General features: G+C 45.9%; 1 protein-coding gene across 1 annotated transcript in view; it reads right to left on the minus strand.

Moving 5' to 3' along the window:
- Window positions 1-22,408, minus strand: part of MIA3 (MIA SH3 domain ER export factor 3) — a 195,802-nt gene extending 173,394 nt beyond the window's left edge. Inside the window, exons 1-2 of the mRNA XM_082250981.1 lie at window positions 22,197-22,408; window positions 2,633-2,766 (exon numbers count right to left, since the gene is read on the minus strand). Of these exons, the coding sequence (XP_082107107.1) occupies window positions 2,633-2,766; window positions 22,197-22,314 (252 nt within the window). The 5' untranslated portion in view covers window positions 22,315-22,408. The remainder of the gene's footprint in view (window positions 1-2,632; window positions 2,767-22,196) is intronic.
- Between the last annotated feature and the right edge of the window lie 1,760 nt (window positions 22,409-24,168).

Here is a 24,168-nt window from a genome sequence, read left to right on the forward strand (position 1 = left end):
AATGACATTTAGTACTCTGGATTAAGCCAAGCTAACACTAAAGAGGGATATACTTTGTTCATTTTTCATGTCACTTTTCCTAACACTTGCTAGCTCTCGAGCTGGCATGCTCATCCTATGGTTTCACTGTTTAGTAAGGGACTGACCTTGATATCTGAGACATCCCATTTTTTTCCTTTTTATATCCAGTTATTCAATAGGGAAGTTGGTGTCATTTATGCGAATTAAGGGACAATGGGAGCATTGTATGTTTTAGAATAATCCATAAACCATCTTTTATGTCTACAGTAATTACAAAGTCACGGTAAGCAATGACAAGGCATCTGGCCATATTTACAAAGTAGGTGAGGTGCAGATAATTACCAAATACACAGGAAATTCAGGGTGCAAGTACATTTCCTTAACGTCTTCATGACCAGAACTCACTGAACCGTAGATCCCCAGACCAAACTTAGCAGCATCATTACTGACTACACCTCCCTGACTAAAGGTGGGCACACATATTTCATTAAGATCATACAAGCGATTACTCAACACAACTAAAATAATCAAACTGATTAAAACTTTGCAAACCAAAGCTCCTTCAATTTATTCACTTCGACTCAACAAGACGGTCGGATGTGGAGGAACGGTTGGAACGGTTCCATCGATTAAACAATTAGTGATTATTTTTAATAGATTGGTTACATTTTTAACTGAAAGATTGTCTGGCTACAAAAAAAAAAAAAAAAAAAAAACTGAAAGAGGAACTGCAGTCTGATCACATAATTTGTAATAAAAACATATTTGCCATTCTGAAGCTTCCCTCCAACCACTTTGCATATTATTTTATATATACTGTGATTCTGAAAATTTTTGTTTATTAAACAAAACTTACAAACATAATAAAAACATATTTACATTTAGGCCCCTTTCACACTTATGCGACGCAATTTTACAGCGATTTTGCTGCGATCGCGCGGCGCGATTTTGCCGCGATTTTGAAAGCAATGGCAAGGCTATATGCCTCAAACCGCATTAAAATCGTGGCAAAGTAGTGCAGGAACTACTTTGAAGTCGGTGCGACTTCAAAACGCACTGATATGAATGGGGCTCATTGAAAATAATAGAAAACGACTTGTCATGAGATTTTGCGTTCCAAAATCGCGGGACAAGTCGCACTAGTGTGAATGGGGCCATATACAAAATAAATAAAAATATATATAAACAAAAATAGCTTACATCAGCAAAGAAACTGAAAATCGTTTTTTTGCCAGAGAAAAAAAACATAAAGAAAACTTAATTTACCAACCAAGACACATTTTCATATTAATATTACCATGATTCAACTCAACAAAGCCCTAACCTTCACCTAAACAAACCCTCAGGCTAAGAAACAATTACACATTTAACCCATACATGCAGACTTTTTCCAAAAATCGGATCTTATGATCTTATAAAAAAATCTAGGGGATTTGAAAGGACAGAAAGAAAAGTCGAACGTACACCCAGAGACTGACATTCCTCCATGCCTTTGTCTAGGGTCCTGGCCGCCACCTGTCCTTCTTAAGACCCCGAATCTACCCAACCTCACCCAGGATGTTGTGCACCACCACCTCGACAGGAAGAACTTTTTTCCGAGTGGAAAACTGACACCGTGCATTCCACGTGAAATGGAATGCACAGTGTTGTACTTGCCAAATATGCAATGTACTGTGATTCTGTACTTACTAAATATGCTCCAGAAATCTCCCTCCACTAAGTCTGGCAGCAGCCATTTTAACTGTGGGCAGCTGAAGCTGCTGCCTGTTCACTTCCTGGATTTATGCAGACACATACACACACATATATACACACACACAAACAAACGCATACACATACATGCAGACAGACAGACACGCTCATACCACTGCTTGCCTGCACATTTCTCCTCTCTTGATAAATACTCATGGATCTCTGTAGTCTCCTGTTATCTCTGTCCTCAACCAGTCCCCCTCCAGCTCTGCAGCTCTCCTTGGTCCTCCTATTACTCACCCTCCTCCCTTGCTGGCAAACTCTCAAGAGAGTGAGAGCTCTACATGATGTCATTAGCCTTGGCTAATTACCAGACATGAGGAAGTTGGCTGTACAAGGTATTTACTGGCAGAAAAAGTTTTTACTATCCAAAGTTAAAAACAACAAAGGGCAGAGGCTTTAATAGATGGAAAGATGAAAAAATTACTGAAGAGCCACTTTAATAATGTATGGCCAGCTCTAGTCTAAGCAAGGCGCATTTTCCATTAGGCCCCTTTCACACTGACGGAGCGATCGAGTCCGCCTGTCAGTTTTTCAGGTAGACTTGATCAGACCCTCTATAGCTCTCTGACACCCACTGACATCCAATCCGATCTGGTATGCTAAAAACAGATGGATGGGGATCCGTTTTCCGTTCGTCTGGCGGATGAAATGACAGTCGGATAGAAACGGACAGCGGGCTATGTCTATTTCCGCTCTGCATCAGTGGAGCAGACATAAACCGGTCATCTGCCTGCTCAGCGGAGATCAGCGGACAGATCAACCCCCCCCCCCCTGAGCAGGCGGATCCGCTAAAGGACTTTTAAAACAGAAAATAGGCAGAACAGTTTGTAGAATAAAACATGCAACATTCACTTACACTTCCTGCCCAAAGTTGGCTCGATCTCCCGGACAGTTTATGGTAAACATATATTAATTCGTCCTTCTTAAAATTCACAAAGCGGCAGTCTGGACCTGTGAAATCCGCTAAGGCTTTACCTCTGCATAATAACTCTGCGGAAGGAAACAGAACCACATTAAAATTACACATGTATGAAAGCAGTCTTCCAAGCATCTAGGACCTGACAGAGATCAGAGGAGCTTCTGCACACATGCCGTGGATTTCTGCTTGTGCACACAAATGCTGCTGGCTTCTGGCAGATTGGCACTATACCACCCAACTGCGTATGTGTGCACACACAGAAATCCGTTGCCTTGCAGCTCAAAAAAAGAACAGGAAGGTAAAAATTATAATACTTTTTTTAACTCATTTTGTGTAAGGGGGTGGGGGATATAAAAAAAAAAAAAAAAAAGTTGATTTAGTGAGTTAAATTCCACTTTAAATTGGTTGTAAACCACAGACATGAAATATGAACAAAGCATATCCCTCTACAGTGTGTAGTTGTTTCAATTAAGAGCACTAAGTGTAATTTTTGTCTGCTGTTTTGTTCCTCTGCTATCTGCACTTCTGACAAGTTTTCCTGACACCAAGAGGAAATGGTGACATGGGAGGGACCTCCAGCAGATTGACAGCCTCAGCTCTGTTCCCGTGTGCTGTGTGAAGGGAGTGTGGCCCTTCCCTCCAATCAGCTGCTCTCACTGAACTCTGCAGAGTGTAATTTTAGCTCTCCGTCCCCTTTTTTATGAATGCTCATGTAATGATATCACCTACTGGACACACGAAAAGCTGTAGCAAGCGGCCATGTTGTTCAGTTATCATAGATCAGCCATGACAGTCTTGCAGAACAGTTACACATTGCCACAGTGAAATTACCCCATCCCTCCTCCTTTCATTTATGGAATGCATAGGTTTTACACTTCAAAAGAGCAGTTGTCTTAACTCAGAGACATTAGAAACCAGCGCTTAGGCCTGTGCAGAGCTGTAAACCGCTAATTGATGGATGTCTTGCAGGATGTCTGTTTTTGCTGTCCAGGCCTATCGTAAAACTATGACCAAATCCATTAAGGATACCCAGAACTAGTAAAGTGAGCTCTGCCCAATTACAAATTTAACAAATCCACACACAATTCATAAATTCAGACAGGAATATGACAGATTAATAATAAGTAAATATTTGAATGAGAAATGTTGTACTGAACGAAATAAGGTCACACATGACCACACTAGCACATATAGAAGGGAAGATAGCTATCAGATATTCCCTGGGTGGCAAGTTTATCTGAGCTACCCTGTGTTTAGTATCCCTGGAAGCGAAATTCAATGCTGAACAATAATCTATCAGTTTCAAGAATGCAACTGGTACATATTGGAAGATATGAATAGTGGTATAGAACTGTCTGTAGAGGAGGGACCTGATATTGTCATAAACCCAGGACAGCCAATGGACACTCCATTTTATTGGTCAGGGGCATCTGTCAACACCCCTTTGATCCCAGAGAAAAAGGGAGATGCCTAACCAGTTGAGAGAGTTCTCCTTTACCATCAAATCAGGAACATCTGTCACACTTGAGAACCGATAACACCTGGCTCATCGACTGAACTCTGATAACACCCAGGACATTGATTACAAGTATCCTTCCTCCTCAATTCTACCTTATTTTTCTATTGCTGAATTATGTCTTTGAAATTATTTCTTTGAAACACCTTTTTTTCTGTAAATATTTTATTTGCACCAACTTTGATCTTTTCATTATTAAAACCTTATTTTGAAAAGAGTTAACCTTGCCCCTAAGCTCTTAAAACAAGCTAACAAAGAACCTGCCTCTTGAAGAGTGCTACTGTATAGGATAAATCCTATGAACATATCTGTCTGTGGTGACAGTGTGTGTTACAGACCATTATTCTAAAATCATAATTGGTATTGCTAGAATTACGAGCTTCCTCCCGCTCCGGTTGGTGTCATTTAAAGGGTTGATTGCTTAATTAGCCCAGTGTCAATTGCTCTCAGGCTGCTGGCACCTTCCTCATTCCAGGCTAAAGCTCCACTCCAGGTACTCTCTACTCACCGACTGAATCTGGGTTCCCGACCTGGCCAGCAGGGGGCGGTTGGGGGGGAGCTGGGACAGCTTGGTTGGGACTGGCTGGGGGAGGGGAGTCTACAGTGGGGCATGGAACTGGCCTCTGCTAATGGCGCTTTTCCACTGCATGGTACGGATCGGTTTGGCTCGGTTTGGTGCTTTTCCACTGCATGGTACGGGTTAGAACGGTTCGGTAAGGTTTGGTACAGCGGCGCTTTTCCACTACATGGTATGGCGTCGGTATGGCTCACTTAAACAATACCACCTCGGTTGGGGTTCCAAGCAGGCCGTACCTATACCATATCCCACAATCCTTTGCATGCAGCATTGATTGTTTGTCACTACTAGCCACTGATTGGTCAGAGAATCGTTGCAATCCCACCCACTTAGTACTAAGTACGACAACAGTGGAAAAGCAAACTGAGCCGAGTAGAGCCTATACAGTGCTGAAAGGTGCCGACTCGTACCACCCAGTGGAAAAGCAAACTGAGCTGGGCCAAGCAGTGCCGAGTGGAGCCGAGCCTGGAGAACCACTGACGTCACTTCCTGCACCTCTGTGGCACGCACGCGAGCCGGGAGACCAGAGCGATCGGTGAGAATGAGCCTGATTCAAGCACTGAGGAGTATAGTATAGGCTATTTGAGCTGGTGCCGGTCTAGGCACATTTATTGTAAGCAGACTAACAGAGAGATGCTTTTTATGGGACAGTTTAAATAAACGGTGTTCCACGATCACCTTTTTTTTTTTCCTTTATGCTATATGCCATCTGCTGTCTGAGGAGAAGATATGCACAGGTGAATAGCGGTTGCAGTGGAAGAATCTCTGGATGTTTTGGTGCTTATATCCATTCAAAGCCTAGTGGTCCCTGAGACCTGAGACCTGGGGACTCTGGTGAGCGCAGCATTTTTGTATTGCACACGGTGGAGCACTTGATTAAAGGGAAGAGAAGCACATTTAATATACACTGCTTGTGGTCACAGAGACTGGCGAGCAACACAGACTATCATCATTTTATTTGCATTGGACTGTGATATCTAATTTTGTAAACTATTAGTTTGCAATATTTTTATTTTTCATTTTATTTTTTTCACCTGCACTGTGTTAGTTTTTTTGGGGTGATGTACTCACATTCACTTCTTCTACATTTTTACATGGAGGGCTTTTTTTCTCAGAAAATAGGTGCAGGAACTCAACTACAAAACTCCAACCCCCCCCCCCCCCCCTCCAAACCACATTAAATAGTGGATGCGGTCAAATTTCACTAGGGGCATTAAATACCAGGGTGGGGGGCGGGGGTTTACACACAGAGTGCAGAGTTCTGGGCATCTTACATACAGAGTTCAGAGGTGTGCTGCTTACAGAGTGCAAAGTTCAGCCTTCTTTCACAGCTGCTTTCCACTGCATCCCCCATCCACATCTCACCCCTCTTCAGCTCTGACCTTTGCATGCAACTCCACTGTCCCCATCTTCTCCCCCCCCCCCCCCAAAAGCTCTACCATCTTCCACATGTCTTACTTTTGTTGCTGTATTAAACTGAAGCACCCAGCCGATGCTAGTACTTCCCTGCACACTGTAGGTGGCTCGTCTCTCTCCCTTGCAGGGAGATCATTCAGTGGATCATCATCCACACTTCACCCCGGGCACCTGCAATCTCCCTTCTCCCCATCCTGCACTCAGGAGATCATATCTGTGGGAGCCATTGGGAGACAAGCTGTCACTTGTAAACACAGAGGCTGGTCTTTTCTGTTTACAAGTGATAGTGGTGAGAAGGGTGCAGAAGGCCTGAGCCAGAGGTGGGGGAACTGAGTTCCTCCAAGTTCCAGATTAAAAAAAAGCCCTGTTTACATGTATACTAAGAACACATGTTTTTAGTACAACAGCGCCTTACTTTACTAGTTTTTTGTATTCATGCAACAGTTATTTCACGTGTACAAAACATACATTTCATTCATGGAGCTGTACAGCAGCATAATGCGCTGCACTACTGTACTGTGCCATGCGATTGTGTACAGCAACACTGCAATAAAATGCAGCATGTCTGCATTTTATCACATTAGGCTGCATTGCAGTATGAGTGGGACACATAGGAAACGATTGTTTTCTGTGTGTCCTTACTGTGACAGGCTTTTTACAATACAGTAAATCACTTTTCACCACACTGTGTGTGAAATAACCCTAAGGGCAGAACTAAAATTCATGAAGGAAAAGAATGCCAGTCTATTTGCCTAACCATATCCTTCTGAGAAATCACAATGAATATTCAAAATATGACAACCATTCAAACCACACCAATTGGATGACACTATATAAACAGCACTACTCTTATACCCGCAGGTGGTTTAACAAAATATCTTGTCTTTAACAGTGCTGTGATCCAGACTGAGATCCATCAAATTATCATTACAAGGGTTACCAAGAGAGGGGAAATAAAAAATACAAAAATTGTCCTTTACACAAATAGCCAATATACTGAATTCCCCAATGATTCTACAAAGCCTGAAACCTAGAAAGTGAGAGCTATTAGGGTTCACCCACGTGGGCGTAAAAAAACGTGTTCAGATCCATACCGCGCACATATTTATACTGATCTGAGCACAGCAGTATTGTAGGCCAGAAAGCCTGTGGGACAGTATTCAACCAAAGCATAAACCTAAGGAGAAAATGTTGCGCCATGGTTCAATATGGAACGTATGTTACACGTTATACATATAAATCTTTGTGCAAACGTTTACATTACTAAACGAACATTGCCTCGTGTCATTCATCAAGAGCCCTTTCACACTCACTGAGGCTCTTAAAAAACTGCCAATAAAACTGAGCGCTTTTCAGGTGCTTTTGAAGCGTTAGCGGTGTGCTTTTTTCATAGACACGTGACTCAAAAACTGCTTCAAGAACCATTTTGAGGCACTTTTGAAGCGCTTTTCTGGCACTTTTGAGGTGCTTCCCATTCATTTCAATGGAGAGGGGCGTTACTGAGGAGCTTTTTTTTTAGCACTCAAGCGCCCTTATACACTGAAGCGCTTTTTAAACGCTTTGACGCTGAAAAGCTCACGAAAACCCATTGCCATTAAAATCAATAAATGCTTTTACACTGAGGCAGCGTGATGGCGGGGCGGTGAAAAAAAATCCTGCAAGCAGCATCTTTTGGAGCGCTAAATAAAAGCACCACAAAGATGCCTCTCTCAATTGAAATTAATGGGAAGCGTCTCAAAAGTGCTTGAAAGGCGCTGCAAAAGCGCTCAGTGTTTTTTGGGCAGTTTTTAAGCGCTTCAGTGTGAAAGGGCTCTTACATGAGCCAAAGATGCCGCTAGCAGGATTCTTTTCACTGCCCCACCAGCGCACCGCCCCAGTGTGAAAGCATTAATTGATTTCAATGGGAATAGGTTTTCGTGAGCTTTTCAGGCTTTTTTTTTTAGCACCAAAGCGCCTCATTGTGAAAATTCTTTAGAGAGACTAAAGGCCTTTAGTCAACCTGAGCGTTCGATATAGCTACTAGGGATCAACCGATTATCGGTGGGGCAGATAGTCACTTTTTTTGAAGTATCGGCCGATATTTCTTCAGGGTGTTGTACTGAGTGATGCCTGCAGTTAGAGGCATCTCCCCCGTACAGTTTATCAGAGCCGACCCTTGGCTTTCTTGTAATGACAACTGATGTGGTGGCTCTGAGGAAGAGGCATAGCCTCGAAACGCGTAAGCCGTCATCCTAACAGGACAATGGACATTCGTATGGACTACTCCTGATACTCAAGTTTTTTGAGTCCGATATGATTGATTTTCACCTTCGTTTGTGAGTAGCCATTTTTATGTTATAACAATAAAGCCAATATTGAGGATAATGCGCTAGGTCAGTGCGCCCTTCTTTGTGTTTTTGTTTGCAATACTATTGGACTGCCCCAGTCCTTTAAGGCAGCAAGACCGTAGCCATCCGAGACGCCATATGTAAAGTTCTGTGGGAAGAGCAGTCGGGGAGCCTAGTTTTCTGAGCGCAGGAGAAAGGTGGTTTATTCACCATATTTGTATGAAGAGTTGGGTGACTGGGATTTGGAGTAGGGGAGGGGTTGATTTGTGCTTGGAGGGGATGTTTGAGGGGTACAGGATTTGTGCTAGTAAAGGGGATTTATTTGGAGGGTGGAATTGTTCTAGGAGCATATGCGGAATGGGAGGATTTAAGCTGCGGATGATGGGGGGGTGGGGGGAGACTTGTGCTGGGAGGGGGGATTTCAGCAGGAGGGTTTGTGCTAGAAAAGATAATATAGTAGGGGAGGGAGGTGAGTTGTGCTAGGAGGGGAAATTTTTTTGGGGAGGGGGATCTGTGCTAAAAGGGATGCTTGGGAGGCAATTGTGCTGGGAGGGGAAATTTGGGGGGTTTTGGGGTGGGGGGGGGTTGTGTTGAGAGGAGAGATTGGGTAAAAAGATCTGTGCTGGGGGGACGATGACTTGGGGGGGTTTGTACTAGAAAAGATGACATAGTGGTGGGGAGTTGATTTCTGCTAGGAGGGGAAATTGTTTCTGGGAGGGGGATTTCTGCTAGTAGGGATTTTTGCGGGGCATTTTTACTAGAGGGGAAATTGGGGAGGGGGGGGGGGGTTGTGCTAGGATGAAGGCGTGGGACAGGGGAATTTGTACTGGATTTTGAGTGGGCAGGGGTGATTTGTGCTAGGAGGGGAAGTTGGAGGAGTAGAGTATTTGTGCTAGTAAGGGAGGAATTTTTTTATTGGACGGGGGATTGTGCTGGGAGTATATGCGGAGGGAGAGGATTTGAGTCGGGGAGGTTGGGGGTGGGGGGGGGGGGGCTGGAGGAGGGATTTCAGCAGGGGGGTGGAATTGTACTGGGAATTTATGCTTAGGAGGTAAGAATGTAGATTAGTGCATTATTTTTTTTGGGGGGGGGGGGATTTTTACTGGCATGATGCTCATACATCTTCGGGGGGGGGGGGGGGGTGCAACTTGGCATGTTTGCCCTGGGTGCTAGATAACCTTGTCCCAGCACTGCAAGCATACACCTTTTTGGAGCTGCACTGCAACAAGATCGCATGGTCGTTTTATACCACGCAATCTGGTGCGATCTGATGCAGGCAAACTCTTTGGGGTTTCATGAACATTGTATTGATACCCGCAGCTGATCGCAGGGGCAGTGCAGTTGCAATGTAGGGTGGGAAATGTGCAGAGATCACAGTGTTTCCTGCACCGCATAAGGGGGAACCTTACAAATTATACAAAAAAAACACAAGGCAATGTTAACCCTAATCGCATTTGCATATGTATCAAAAAAAAAAAACCTTGAAAGAGACTGCAGATTCCCTTCCAGTCACATTGACACTAGGAAGGAGAGGGAACAGCTGGGAGACTGTATGTAAACAATGGAAGATTCCTCACCTGCCCCCACTGCATAATACAACCACCCCCATCATTCCTTGTATTTACAAAGCGGTGACAAAGAAGAACCAGCTGACAGCTTGGTAAGTGGGGGCCGTACCTAGACTGCACTACAGTACAACATTAGAGTGCTGCTACTAAGCTACAGATAGCTGCAAGATCTGCAATAAATGGCAATTATTTAAATGTGTTACATAACACACAATGATAAACAATGTGGCACCATGGTCAGCCAATTGCCATCACATTGGTACAGCATTGAAGTGGGGGGGTCTGCAAAATAAAGCCGCGACAAACTATAACATTACTGTCAACATTTTAACATGCATCCAAAGGTGAGGAATCAGATCCTCAGTCTGTGATGTTGGAATTTGGATGGTGGAGCACTGGACTCCTGTCTTGGTGGAGGGGTCTATTCTCTATATAGATCTGTTTCCCAGTGAAGGCCCAACGGGATTCCTAGAAGAATCAGCTTGTATAGAGTGAAGGGATGACAGCATTACAGCCAGCCATACACTGCGGACTGTCCATACACTGCGGACTGGTCATACACTGCGGACTGGTCATACACTGCGGACTGTCCATACACTGCGGACTGGTCATACACTGCGGACTGGTCATACACTGCGGACTGGTCATACACTGCGGACTGTCCATACACTGCGGACTGGTCATACACTGCGGACTGTCCATACACTGCGGACTGGTCATACACTGCGGACTGGTCATACACTGCGGACTGGTCATACACTGCGGACTGGTCATACACTGCGGACTGTCCATACACTGCGGACTGTCCATACACTGCGGACTGGTCATACACTGCGGACTGGTCATACACTGCGGACTGTCCATACACTGCGGACTGGTCATACACTGCGGACTGGTCATACACTGCGGACTGTCCATACACTGCGGACTGGTCATACACTGCGGACTGGTCATACACTGCGGACTGGTCATACACTGCGGACTGTCCATACACTGCGGACTGGTCATACACTGCGGACTGTCCATACACTGCGGACTGGTCATACACTGCGGACTGGTCATACACTGCGGACTGGTCATACACTGCGGACTGGTCATACACTGCGGACTGTCCATACACTGCGGACTGTCCATACACTGCGGACTGTCCATACACTGCGGACTGTCCATACACTGCGGACTGTCCATACACTGCGGACTGGTCATACACTGCGGACTGTCCATACACTGCAGACTGGCGCAGACTGGCCATACACTGCGGACTGGTCATACACTGCAGACTGGTCATACACTGCAGACTGGTGCGGACTGTCCATACACTGCAGACTGGCGCGGACTGTCCATACACTGCAGACTGGCGCGGACTGGCCATACACTGCAGACTGGCGCGGACTGGCCATACACTGCAGACTGGCGCGGACTGGCCATACACTGCAGACTGGCGCGGACTGGCCATACACTGCAGACTGGCCATACACTGCGGACTGGCCATACACTGCGGACTGGCCATACACTGCGGACTGGCCATACACAGCGGACTGGCCATACACTGCGGACTGGCGCAGACTGGCCATATACCGCGGACTGGCCATACACTGTGGACTGGCGCAGACTGGCCATACACAGCGGACTGGAGCGGACTGGCCATACACTTCGGACAGGCACAGACTGGTCATACACTGCGGACTGGCGCAGACTGGCCATACACTGCAGACTGCCCATACACTGCGGACTGGCCATACACTGTGGACTGGCGCAGACTGGCCATACACAGCGGACTGGAGCGGACTGGCCATACACAGCTGACTGGCCATACACTTCGGATTGGCACAGACTGGCCATACACTGCGGACTGGCGCAGACTGGCCATAAACTGTAGACTGACCATACACTGCGGACTGGCGCAGACTGGCTATACACTGCGGACTGGCGCAGACTAGCCATACACTGCAGACTGGCCATACACTGCGGACTGGCGCAGACTGGCCATACACTGCAGACTGGCCATACACTGCAGACTGGCGCAGACTGACCATACACTGCGGACTGGCCATATACTGCGGACTGGCCATATACTGCGGACTGGCGCAGACTGACCATACACTGCGGACTGGTGCAGACTGGCCAAACACTGTGGACTGGCCATACACAGCGGACTGGCCATACACTGCAGACTGGCGCGGACTGGCCATACACTGCGGACTGGCGCAGACTGGCCATACACTGCGGACTGGCGCAGACTGGCCATACACTGCGGACTGGCGCAGACTGGCCATACACTGCGGACTGGCGCAGACTGGCCATACACTGCGGACTGGCCATACACTGCGGACTGGCGCAGACTGGCCATACACTGCGGACTGGCGCAGACTGGCCATACACTGCGGACTGGCCATACACTGCGGACTGGCGCAGACTGGCCATACACTGCGGACTGGCCATATACTGCGGACTGGCCATACACTGCGGACTGGCGCAGACTGACCATACACTGCGGACTGGCCATACACTGCGGACTGGCCATACACTGCGGACTGGCCATACACTGCGGACTGGCGCGGACTGCCCATACACTGCGGACTGGCGCGGACTGCCCATACACTGCGGACTGGCGTGGACTGGCCATACACTGCGGACTGGCGCAGACTGGCCATACACTGCGGACTGGCCATACACTGTAGACTGGCCATAGCTGGCTATATACTGCTGGCCATAGCCTGTGGGCTAAACGAAAAATATCCAAGTAATTTCCTCATCCCCAATATTCAGCACAAATATGTAATGAATCTCCCACTGTGCCTTTAGTATTTTCATAAACTGCCCTACCGGCAATGTACAGCCCGGCCTCTTCATTTTTTCATTTGATGGTAAGACTTGGTTCACACAGCTGCATTGCAAATTACATATCTGTTTTCAAGTGATTGCAATGAGAATTCACAGTGTGATTTTTATGTGTCAAGTGCGATTCTAATGCGAATTTGGTGCAAATTTGTGAGGGCATTGGTCACAGCTGCAATTTTATGTCTGGCCATTGGCCAATAAAGTCGTCAAAAAAAAAAAAACCTGGATTCACAGTAATTTAAACACAGGATTGCAATTTAAATCCGGTCCCATTGAAGTCTATGGAGCTGAATTTGGACAGCCTCGGATCAAACTTGCACATGACCCTTTTTGAACCATATCAGAATCGGACTGCATTGACGTGAACGGCCTTCATTGAAAAAAAAATGTTATTTCAGATGATGGAATGGATCAAAATCACATCAGAATTTGCCTGAGTGGGAACTCTGCCTAAAGGATGTTGTGTGGGAGGTGTCAGACAGGAACAGAGCCACCCATTAACCCCTTAGAGCCCGTGCCTGCCAGCCCTTTAAGGAGTTTAGTATGGCGGGAGGCGGGGATTGGGTTTATGGTCATGATTGGCTGTCACAGCGGTCACACGATCAGAAAGCTCCCGATCGCAAGCTGCAACAGGAGCTTTCCGTTAGCCGCCAGTGACTGGCGCTATTGCACGCAAATATGCAGCTGCTTGGCGCCTAGACCGGCCGCCGGGATGCCGCATAATTGTGTGCACTTGGCGCCAAGGAGCTAAGCGAATTTCAGCTGATTCATCAGGAAATAGCCAACATTTGCATGGTGTCAGTCCACGATAAACGGTTGGAATTGGTCTAGATATAATTTCTTTTTGTATAAAAGCAATTATCAACAGTTGGGAGCCTATTTCCCAAAACACATTGGATGTCAACTCCTGAAGGTCAACTCCTGCAATGAGATGACTGCGATTTAAAACTGAGCAGCACAGGAGTAAAGAAGAACTTCACCCCACTGTCTTCATTTCTGGATCAGTCTGGTTTACCTTTTCACCTCAATTATCATACTCACCTGACCAACGAATCCAGTGCTCTCCTCCTGTAAATCACCACTCCGCTGCCATGCATCAGGTCCCATGCTGCCATTTCCTCTGGTGTCCCCGGGGGCCGGCTGTGTCTTCTTGGTTATGCAGTCGGCCCCCTGATGACCTGTGCAGGTACTTCCTCTCTTTAAACCCTCTACAAATAAAGACAAAAAACCTACTGATGTGCCAGAAATATGGTATACTCCTACCCAGAGGCCTAACTAGAACCTTCAGGGCCCCGGTGCAAGAAACCATGAAGGGCCCTCCGGACCCCTGGTCGGGGCCCTTCCCTTCAAGCCTGGGGCTCTTCCCACTGATTCTGGCGTCCTTTACTCTCATTGTGGGACCCTTTATTATGGTCCCGCAGTGGGACCATTTTACAAGTTCTGCAGTGGGCCCCCTTCCTGCCATCTTGAGGCCTCCCCACGGTGGTGGAATGCCAGGGCAAGGTCGCAAGTGTGACCTTTGCGATCCTGGAAGTTCACCCACTGGTGTCAGTAGTTTTTATTTTTTGCCATTTTAATTGTATTATTTTTTATAATTTTATTTTATTATTTTTTACAATGTCATTGACTATGACTCTGTCTATTCAGAAAAGGAAGGTAAATTACATATTACACCCCTTTCTGGTTCTCTATTGTGACACATCCCCTGCAGCTGTTGGCAGGATGGGGAGGGGGGCAGCACAGTGGGGAGGGGGAGCACACAGGGGCCCAGAGACAGCAGAACACAAGTGAACTGGATAGGAGGAGTGGCGGGGCAGCATACAGAGCAACCAATCTCCTCCATTTTCCTCCTGCAGCTACAGGAGGAAAAAGGAGGACAGTGATTTCTCTACATACTGCCCCCACCGCCCCTCCTATCCAGGTGTACAGGGGAGCCACACAGGCCCCCTGGAGCATGGGGCCCTATAGTTATGCCCCTGCTCCTACCTTACTCTTTGATATGACAACACTGCTCTGAATTCTTTTGCATGTGGTGTCAGCCCTGCCTACTTGATTTTTGACAGATTACAAACAGACTGCTCATCATTTACATAGTCCCTCCTTATGCACAGGTAGGAAGCAGAAGTAGTTGTCAGCTCACAAGATTTCTGGCAGGATCAACTGGCATTTAGTCTGCTTATTGAACAGATATAACAAAAAACTTTCAAGAGATTAGCTTAAAGTATCAACACCACAATCTGAAGGGCCTTGGCCACTCTGTCAGAACAATTGTAACTGTCACTTAACTCCCCAGCATAGTGGCCGGAGGGATTAGCGATCTTGTCTTACAGCTCTGGTTTCCACTATGTTTATGAAGTTTATATGTCCTCCCGATCTTTGTGTGGTATAGCCAAGGTGATCCAAATTCCTCGAAGGAAACACAGTGACCTTAGCCTACACCTCTCACCTAACCCTCCACTAAGGTAACACTATTCACTGCAGTTTACTGTGTTTGTAAAGGGAAATTATAAGGACCCATATACACCATGTACAGGGCTGCTGTTAGAAATCACGGGGCCCCCCAAGAAAATATTAAAGATATATTTAGCTAAAATTACAACAAAATCACTATTAGCAGACACAAATATAACATAACTCGCATAATTCCTGCTAAATCTAAAAAAAAAAAAACTATGTTAAATAAAAAAGATGAGATGAGAAAAATATACAGGCTGTTGGAGCTCAGTGATCAGAGAGACAGAGAGAGAGAAACAAAGTTACAATTTACAAATAAACTCCTGAGCAGAGATAAGTGCTGGGAGGGGGGGCCCACACAGGGAGGGGGATTAGTGAGGGACAACTGTCTCTTTCTCAACAGATAAAAGCTGATAGCAGGGAGAGGGACAGATCAGATTCAGGTGCTGGAGGAAAATTTCTGTATTTGTTGTCCATCACTAATCCCCCTCTCTGTGTGGGCCCCCCTGTGTGCTCGGGCCCCCTACAAGAGGGCTGGTGGTCCCCCCCTATCAGCGGCCCAGACCATGTACATGTGTGCCATAAGTGCAAACAGGCTCTAAAACTTAAAGTAGAACTAAAGGCAAAACTTTTTTTTTAGTTTTGATAGAGGGGAGAGGGATTAGAACATGTCAGTTTTTATAGCTGTCTGTGCTCCCGTTAAGGAGATTCATCATCTATATTTGTCCTGTTTACCATTATCATTGACAGTGAAAGTAAAATAAAACTCCACATTTTGGGTTGTCCCCCAGCAAAGTAATAGAGGGTAAATCTTCCAATGGGGACACTAATTCTGGCGAGCTGGGGGTCCCCAAGGAATTCCCTTCAAGTGATTGTAAATGAACACCTTGTAAAACAACCCATTCAGTTTAAAGTAGAAGTGAAAGACAAAACATTTGTGTATAGATATAAAAAAATTATACCTTTTTTCCCTTTTTTTATAAGTGATCACATTTCCTCTATTCCCAGCTACATAGGAGCTGGGGGGAGGAGAAGCAGCAGCACACTAAGCTTCCCAGTAAATGGCTGTGCAGGGGGGGGGTGTCAGGACAAGTCTGATCATTGTAGGAGGGTACACTGTGTTCCCAGCATAGCTAGAGAACTGACCACAATGTGCTCTCCTGCTTAGTGTGGTCAGTTTTTAATAGGAAAGCAGAGGGACTGGCAGGAACACCTTCCATATGAGACTAGCATGCAACAAAAAAACAGACAAAAATTTGTCCAATAATCTGATCAGGTGTCCCAGGCTTTAGGGCAGACCTATTCTTTAGGCCCATTTCACACTTGTGCGACTTCTCCAGCGATTTGGGACTGTTAAGTCGCATGACAAGTTGTACTCCATGATTTCAAATGAGTACCGTTCATATCTGTGCGACTTCAAGTTGCAACAACTTCAAAGTAGTCCCTACACTACTTTGGTCCAAATTTGATGCGTTTTGAGGTCCAGAGACTTAAAGATTACACAGGCATTGCTTCAAGTCCAGGTAAAATCGCGGCCAAAAAATCATGGCAAAATTGCAAGACTTTTAGGTGGCACACGTGTGAAAGGGGCCTTAAGCTAACCCCTAAAACTAATTTCCCAAAAACTACAGGTAGGTCAAATGACTTCCATCCAAAATGGTTCCTACTATGTATATGTGCATGAATGTAAATGGGGCATTCGATTGTAAGCTCCTATAAAGGAAGGGACTGATATAAATGCTGCACTCCGGAATATGTCAGCACTATATAAGTGAAATAAAACTACAATACTATTAAAAGTATAGAGGGCCACAGTGTGCTAGTCATGCAATCGAATATTTATTGTATTTATTATAATCCATGGTAAACTGTAAGAGTTGAGGTTCGGGTTCATGACGAATCCAAGAGAAAGTGCAAACTTTTGGATGAAAGTTTGTAGGTTCGCAGCCAGAATCAAGGAAAATCCTATCAGAGGCCATATTGTCAGCACGTATTGGAACATTTAAGCCCGTACACACGTACCGATTGTCGGCCGAAAATGTTCGGCCGCCGAACGATCGGCCGATTTTCGGCTTGTTAGTATGATGCTTCCGATAGCCGACAGCGCACTTTCGACCGAACAGAATCTGTCGTGCAAGCATTAAAATTTTTGTATGCCGACACCAGAACGGCCGATTGTTCGCCAGTCAGTACAGATTTCGGCCGACAGACAGCAGATTAGCAAGACTGGGCATGCTCAGAAAAGAAAAAAGACAAGGAAAGTTAACCATCACATGACATCACTTCTGCAGTCGGCTGTTGTTGGCCGACAAAATTCGTGTGCAGTCTTTTGCACTTTTCAACAGACAAGACAGCCCTGGCCAAAAGACGGCCGATCGTTCGGCCGACGATCGGTACGTGTGTACGGGGCTTTAAAGTAAAACTTTTTTTATCAGTTTTGGATAGAGTGCAGATGGATTGGAAGGCTTGTCAGGTTTTTATTGCTGTCTGTGCCCCCGTAAAGGAGACTCACCCTCTCTATTTGTCCTGTTTACCATTATCGTTGAAAGTGAAAGTAAAAGAAAATCCCAAATTTTGGGTTGTCCCCACAAAAATAATAGGGGGGAAAACTTCCAACAGGGACACTAGTTCTGGTGACCTGGGAGTCCCTAAGGAATTCCCTTACTTTGCAGGGATTTCTTCTCACTTCCTATTGGCTATAGGACATAAAGTGAAGGGAAATCTCCGCAAAGGGACAAAGATGGCGTTAAAAAAAAAATCTGACTGGGGTTATAACCCCCCCTTACTCTATCCAAAGTGAAAAAAAAAAAAAAAGTTTTGTCTATAGTTCTACTTTAAGTTAGACATACTTGGAGCAAAATTAGGCCAGTTCCTGATGAATGTCATTCAGTGGGTGACCTTGCCAGCCAAGCTTCACTGGACGTAAGTCAATCAGTGTAGCGACTTTTGCAGTAGCTGTCTGCTGGAAAGTTCACGGCCCACCAGCACATGCAACCAATCAAATGAATACAGACACTATTCGGGCATTCTAACAGCTGCAGCCATCAGCCATTGGGATGCTAAGGCCCAGTAAAGGGGTTAGTCCATCTGCACTGTTTAGCATGGATGGAGAAATCTGTTTGATTTTTTTGGTTCAGCTCAGTATGGCCAGCATTAGAGAGAGCTGACAATTCTGTGTAGGGAAATTCTTCTATTTTGGCATTGTTACATGCCCCCCCATGACTGCACCCAGCTTCCCATGCCTTATGTTTGGCAATAGCAATCTTATCATCCCTACAAATAGGCAGAACTGAATAACATTCACCCTCTACAGACTTCAGTGGGGTTCATCAAAGTTCGTGAACTTTGAACTCTGAGCGAGATTTGTAAAACTGTTCAAGCTGAACCCGGACGGATTCACACATACCGACTAAACTGGACTAGAAGGCCCATTGAACCCTGGAGCGTCTAGCTGATGCGCGTGAAATGCTGATGTTTTAGTGCACCTTGGAGGTACAGGTGCAGCACCCAGCCCCACCGTCTACAGTCTGTGAAAGTCTAAAGCCCCGTACAAGCGATCAGATTATCGAACGATCTGTCGTCCGTTTTTTGTGGCATGCTAGTCTGATGTGGAAAGTGAAGAGGTTATTTTCATACGAATTTTCCCGTACGACAGAATTCTATTTCAGAAGTGATGTCATGTGTTGAATTGCTTTGTATGTGTTCTTTCGTCTCTGAGCATGCCTAGTCTTGCTCTTAAGATTTTTTTCCTTTGAAAACTGAATTAATGAGAAGAAAATCGGACATTGTGTTGACGGACGATAAAAATGTTATAGCCTGCACATCAGGATTTTTTCGGCCGAAAAGCGGAGTTGGCTGTCTAAAGCACCATACTAACAATCCGAAAATCGACAGATCGGTCTGCGGACGACATTTCCCTTCAGACTTTCTTATCGTGTGCACGGGCCTTAAGGCAGGCCAAAGATTAAGTGATTTTCTTTCCTGCAACCATATTTGCAGGAAAGGGAATCCCTTCCACAGAGCTATTGTGTTCTCCCGGGGGGTGCCATCCCTGCCAGGAAAATAGGAAGATTACTGCTAGCAGCTATAGCTGCTGGTAATAACTGCATGCTAAATATCTGACTTGCTGGTTGTACCCAAGTCGATCAATGGATTGATTTGGGTAAAATCAGCCTGCCCACTGATGGATTGAATCTCGGCCGGTCCCTGCTGAACCGTCCAAGATTTGATCCATCTATTGCCAGCTCAAAGCAGGCTGAAATATGATATTCGGGTACTCATCCCTAATACTATAGGGCCCTAAGTGTGTTTACTGCTCGGTACAGCAGTCAGCCCCATCCAGCCACAGCACACACAGCATCTAACCCTTATAGACACTAATCTGTGTTTCTTTATTGCCCTGTTATAGCAGTGATCTCTGGCAGTCCCGTGTCTCCAGTCTATGACTATCTCTTGAAGCATGTTTGCAGTCTTCAACAACTCCTATGTCAATTTCACAGTCTCTGACAGTCTCCTGCCTCATGTCTGCCATCTCTTGTTTTATGCCCACAGTCTCTGACCACCTCTTGTGTCATGCCCACCGTCTCTTGTGTCATGCCCACCATCTCTGATCATCTCTTGTGTTATATCCACAATCTCTGATCATCTTGTGTCATATACACAGTCTCTGACCATTTCTTGTATCATGCCCGCAGTCTCTGACCATCTCTTGTATCATGATCATTGTCTCTGACTATCTCTTGTGTCATGCCCATTGTCTCTGACCATCTCTTTTATCATGCACACAGTCTCTGACCATCTCTTTCATCATGCGCACAGTCTCTAACCATCTCTTGTATCATGCGCACAGTCTCTAACCATCTCTTGTATCATGCGCACAGTCTCTAACCATCTCTTGTATCATGCGCACAGTCTCTAACCATCTCTTGTATCATGCGCACAGTCTCTAACCATCTCTTGTATCATGCGCACAGTCTCTAACCATCTCTTGTATCATGCGCACAATCTCTGACCATCTCTTGTATCATGCCCACAGTCTCTGACCATCTCTTGTATCATGCCCACAGTCTCTGACCATCTCTTGTATCATACCCACAGTCTCTGACCATCTCTTGTATCATGCCTGCCGTCTCTAACCATCGCTTGTGTCATGCCTGCAGTCTCTGACATCTCTTGTATCATGCCTGCAGTCTCTGACCATCTCTTGTATCATGTCCGCTGTCTCTGATCCTCTCTTGTATCATGCCCGCAGTCTCTGACATCTCTTGTATCATGCCCGCAGTCTCTGACATCTCTTGTATCATGCCTGCAGTCTCTGACATCTCTTGTATCATGCCTGCAGTCTCTGACATCTCTTGTATCATGCCCACAGTCTCTGACCATCTCTTGTATCATGCCCGCAGTCTCTGACATCTCTTGTATCATGCCCGCAGTCTCTGACATCTCTTGTATCATGCCCGCAGTCTCTGACATCTCTTGTATCATGCCTGCAGTCTCTGACATCTCTTGTATCATGCCTGCAGTCTCTGACATCTCTTGTATCATGCCCGCAGTCTCTGACATCTCTTGTATCATGCCCACAGTCTCTGACCATCTCTTGTATCATGCCCGCAGTCTCTGACATCTCTTGTATCATGCCCGCAGTCTCTGACATCTCTTGTATCATGCCCGCAGTCTCTGACATCTCTTGTATCATGCCCGCAGTCTCTGACATCTCTTGTATCATGCCTGCCGTCTCTAACCATCGCTTGTGTCATGCCTGCAGTCTCTGACATCTCTTGTATCATGCCTGCAGTCTCTGACCATCTCTTGTATCATGTCCGCTGTCTCTGATCCTCTCTTGTATCATGCCCGCAGTCTCTGACATCTCTTGTATCATGCCCGCAGTCTCTGACATCTCTTGTATCATGCCTGCAGTCTCTGACATCTCTTGTATCATGCCTGCAGTCTCTGACATCTCTTGTATCATGCCCACAGTCTCTGACCATCTCTTGTATCATGCCCGCAGTCTCTGACATCTCTTGTATCATGCCCGCAGTCTCTGACATCTCTTGTATCATGCCCGCAGTCTCTGACATCTCTTGTGTCATGCCTGCAGTCTCTGACATCTCTTGTATCATGCCCGCAGTCTCTGACATCTCTTGTATCATGCCCGCAGTCTCTGACATCTCTTGTATCATGCCTGCAGTCTCTGACATCTCTTGTATGTTTGCCATAGTCTTTGACTACAACCTGTTGTGCCTGCTGTCTCTTAGAGAGAATGTGGCCCTTTGGTAACCTCAAGGACTGCAGTTGCGGCCCCAATATAAGGAGAGCGGACCACCACTGATCTATTCTGGACTATGATACGTTTTACATAATAAAAATTGTTACAAAACTAAACTAATAAAACAACACATGACCAAGATTCCAAAAACAAATAAAAAAAATACAACATTCCAGACACAGGGGGGTGTTTCGGTGACTAATATAAACAAATCCCAAAATCAGAGAGGATCGGAGCTGTGAGAGGTTCACTGGAGCCAAAGCTGAACTCTTCCCCAGGCCTGGCAATCCACCCCCTCCCCCCCCCCTATGTAATGTGCTGGGACAACATCTCCACCCCCAGCCTGTGCACCCCCTGACCTTCCATGGAAGGAGGGAAGAGTGCAGGAAGTGACAGCAACAACAATAAACTGAACGTGCAACAAATAAGTGTAAATGTAACAAAGTCCGGGGAAAGTAAAGATATAAGTGGAAGGAGGGGTCCTGTGTGTAGTGTGATCTCCCCTCCTCCCCCCACCCCCTCCCCAGGGTCACTCACTGCTACACTCCGGGTCGGCACAGAGCTTGGTGTCGGAGAAGGTTCGCTCCTGGGCTGAGCCGGGGGACAGGAGAGCGATCAGCAGCAGCAGAGAGAGGTGCCGGCCGGCTGCAGCCATGTCAGTTGCAGGGTGTCAGTGTCCTGTGTATGGACGGTAAGGAGCATGAGCAGACAGAGGCAGACACGTCAGCAGGAGACAGCACAGCAAGGAGAAGGAGGGGATTGGAAGAGGGAGGATGGAGGGATGGGATGTGCTGCTGGAGCATGGGGAGAGCACAGCCTGACTGGGGGGACTACAAGTACCAGCTACACCTAGGATCCTGTCTGATTTTATGTCTATGGAGGGACTGATCTCTAATTTTACTATACACATACTACATCTATTGCTGTTATATAATATTATAGTGAGCAGATCATACAGCCTGGAGGACTACAGGTACCAGCTGTACCAGGGATCCTGTCTGCTCATCCTATAGAGCCCCAGATCTCCCTTTGTACTGCACACATAAGACATCTACTGCTGTTATATAATACCATAGTGAGCAGATCTGGACACTGATGGACTACAAGTACCAACTGCACCTGGGGTCCTGTCTGCTTTGCTTATGGAGTCACTAATCTAAGTTTTAATTTTAAAACAGACATATTACATCTAATATAATAGTGAGTAGATCTATACAGCCTGGGGGACTACAAGCACCAGCTGCACCAGGGATCCTGTCTGCTCAGCCTATAGAGCCACAGATCTCCCTTTGTACTGCACACATAAGACCTCTACTGCTGTTATATAATATTAAACATATAATATAATATAAAACAGCCTGGAGGACTACAGGTACCAGCTGCACCAGGGATCCTGTCTGCTTAGCCTATAGAGCCCCAGATCTCCCTTTGTACTGCACACATAAGACATCTACTGCTGTTATATAATATTAAACATATAATATAAAACAGCCTGGAGGACTACAGGTACCAGCTGCACCAGGGATCCTGTCTGCTTAGCCTATGGAGCCCCAGATCTCCCTTTGTACTGCACACATAAGACATCTACTGCTGTTATATAATACCATAGTGAGCAGATCTGTACAGTCTGATGGACTACAAGTACCAACTGCACCTGGGGTCCTGTCTGCTTTGCTTATGGAGTCACTAATCTCTAATTGTAAAACAGACATATGACATCTAATATAATAGTGAGTAGATCTATACAGCCTGGGGGACTACAAGTACCAGCTGCGCCTAGGATCCTGTTTGCTGAACCTATAGAGTCACAGATCTCTAATTTCTCTACATACATAGTACATCTACTGCTGTTACTGTTACAATGAGTAGATCTATACAGCCTGGAGGACTACAAGTACCAACTCTACCTGAGATCCTGTCTGCTCAGCCTATAGAGCCCCATTTCCATTTGTACTTCACACATAGAACATCTACTGCTGTTATATAATACCATAGTGAGCAGATCTGTACAGCCTGATGGACTACAAGTACCAACTGCACCTGGGATCCTGTCTGCTTTGCTTATGGAGTCACTAATCTCTAATTGTAAAACAGACATATGACATCTAATATTATAGTGAGTAGATCTATACAGCCTGGGGACTACAAGCACCAGCTGTGCCTGGGATCCTGTTTGCTGAACCTATAGAGTCACAGATCTCTAATTTCTCTACATACATACTACATCTACTGCTGTTATATACTGTTACAATGAGTAGATCTATACAGTCTGGAGGACTACAAGTACCAGCTGTACCTGAGATCCTGTCTGCTGCTCAGCCTATAGAGCCCCATCTCCATTTGTACTGCACACATAGAACATCTACTGCTGCTATATAGCGTGATAGTGAGCAGATCTGTACAGGGACTACAAGTACCAGTTTCACCTGGGATCCTGTCGGCTCTGCCTATGGAGTCACTGATCTCTAATAGCACTGCACTCATATTACATCTACTTTTGTCATAAAGC

Source organism: Pelophylax lessonae (assembly GCF_965119305.1).
Source record: "Pelophylax lessonae genome assembly, chromosome: 3".
In the NCBI taxonomy this organism is placed as follows: domain Eukaryota; kingdom Metazoa; phylum Chordata; class Amphibia; order Anura; family Ranidae; genus Pelophylax; species Pelophylax lessonae.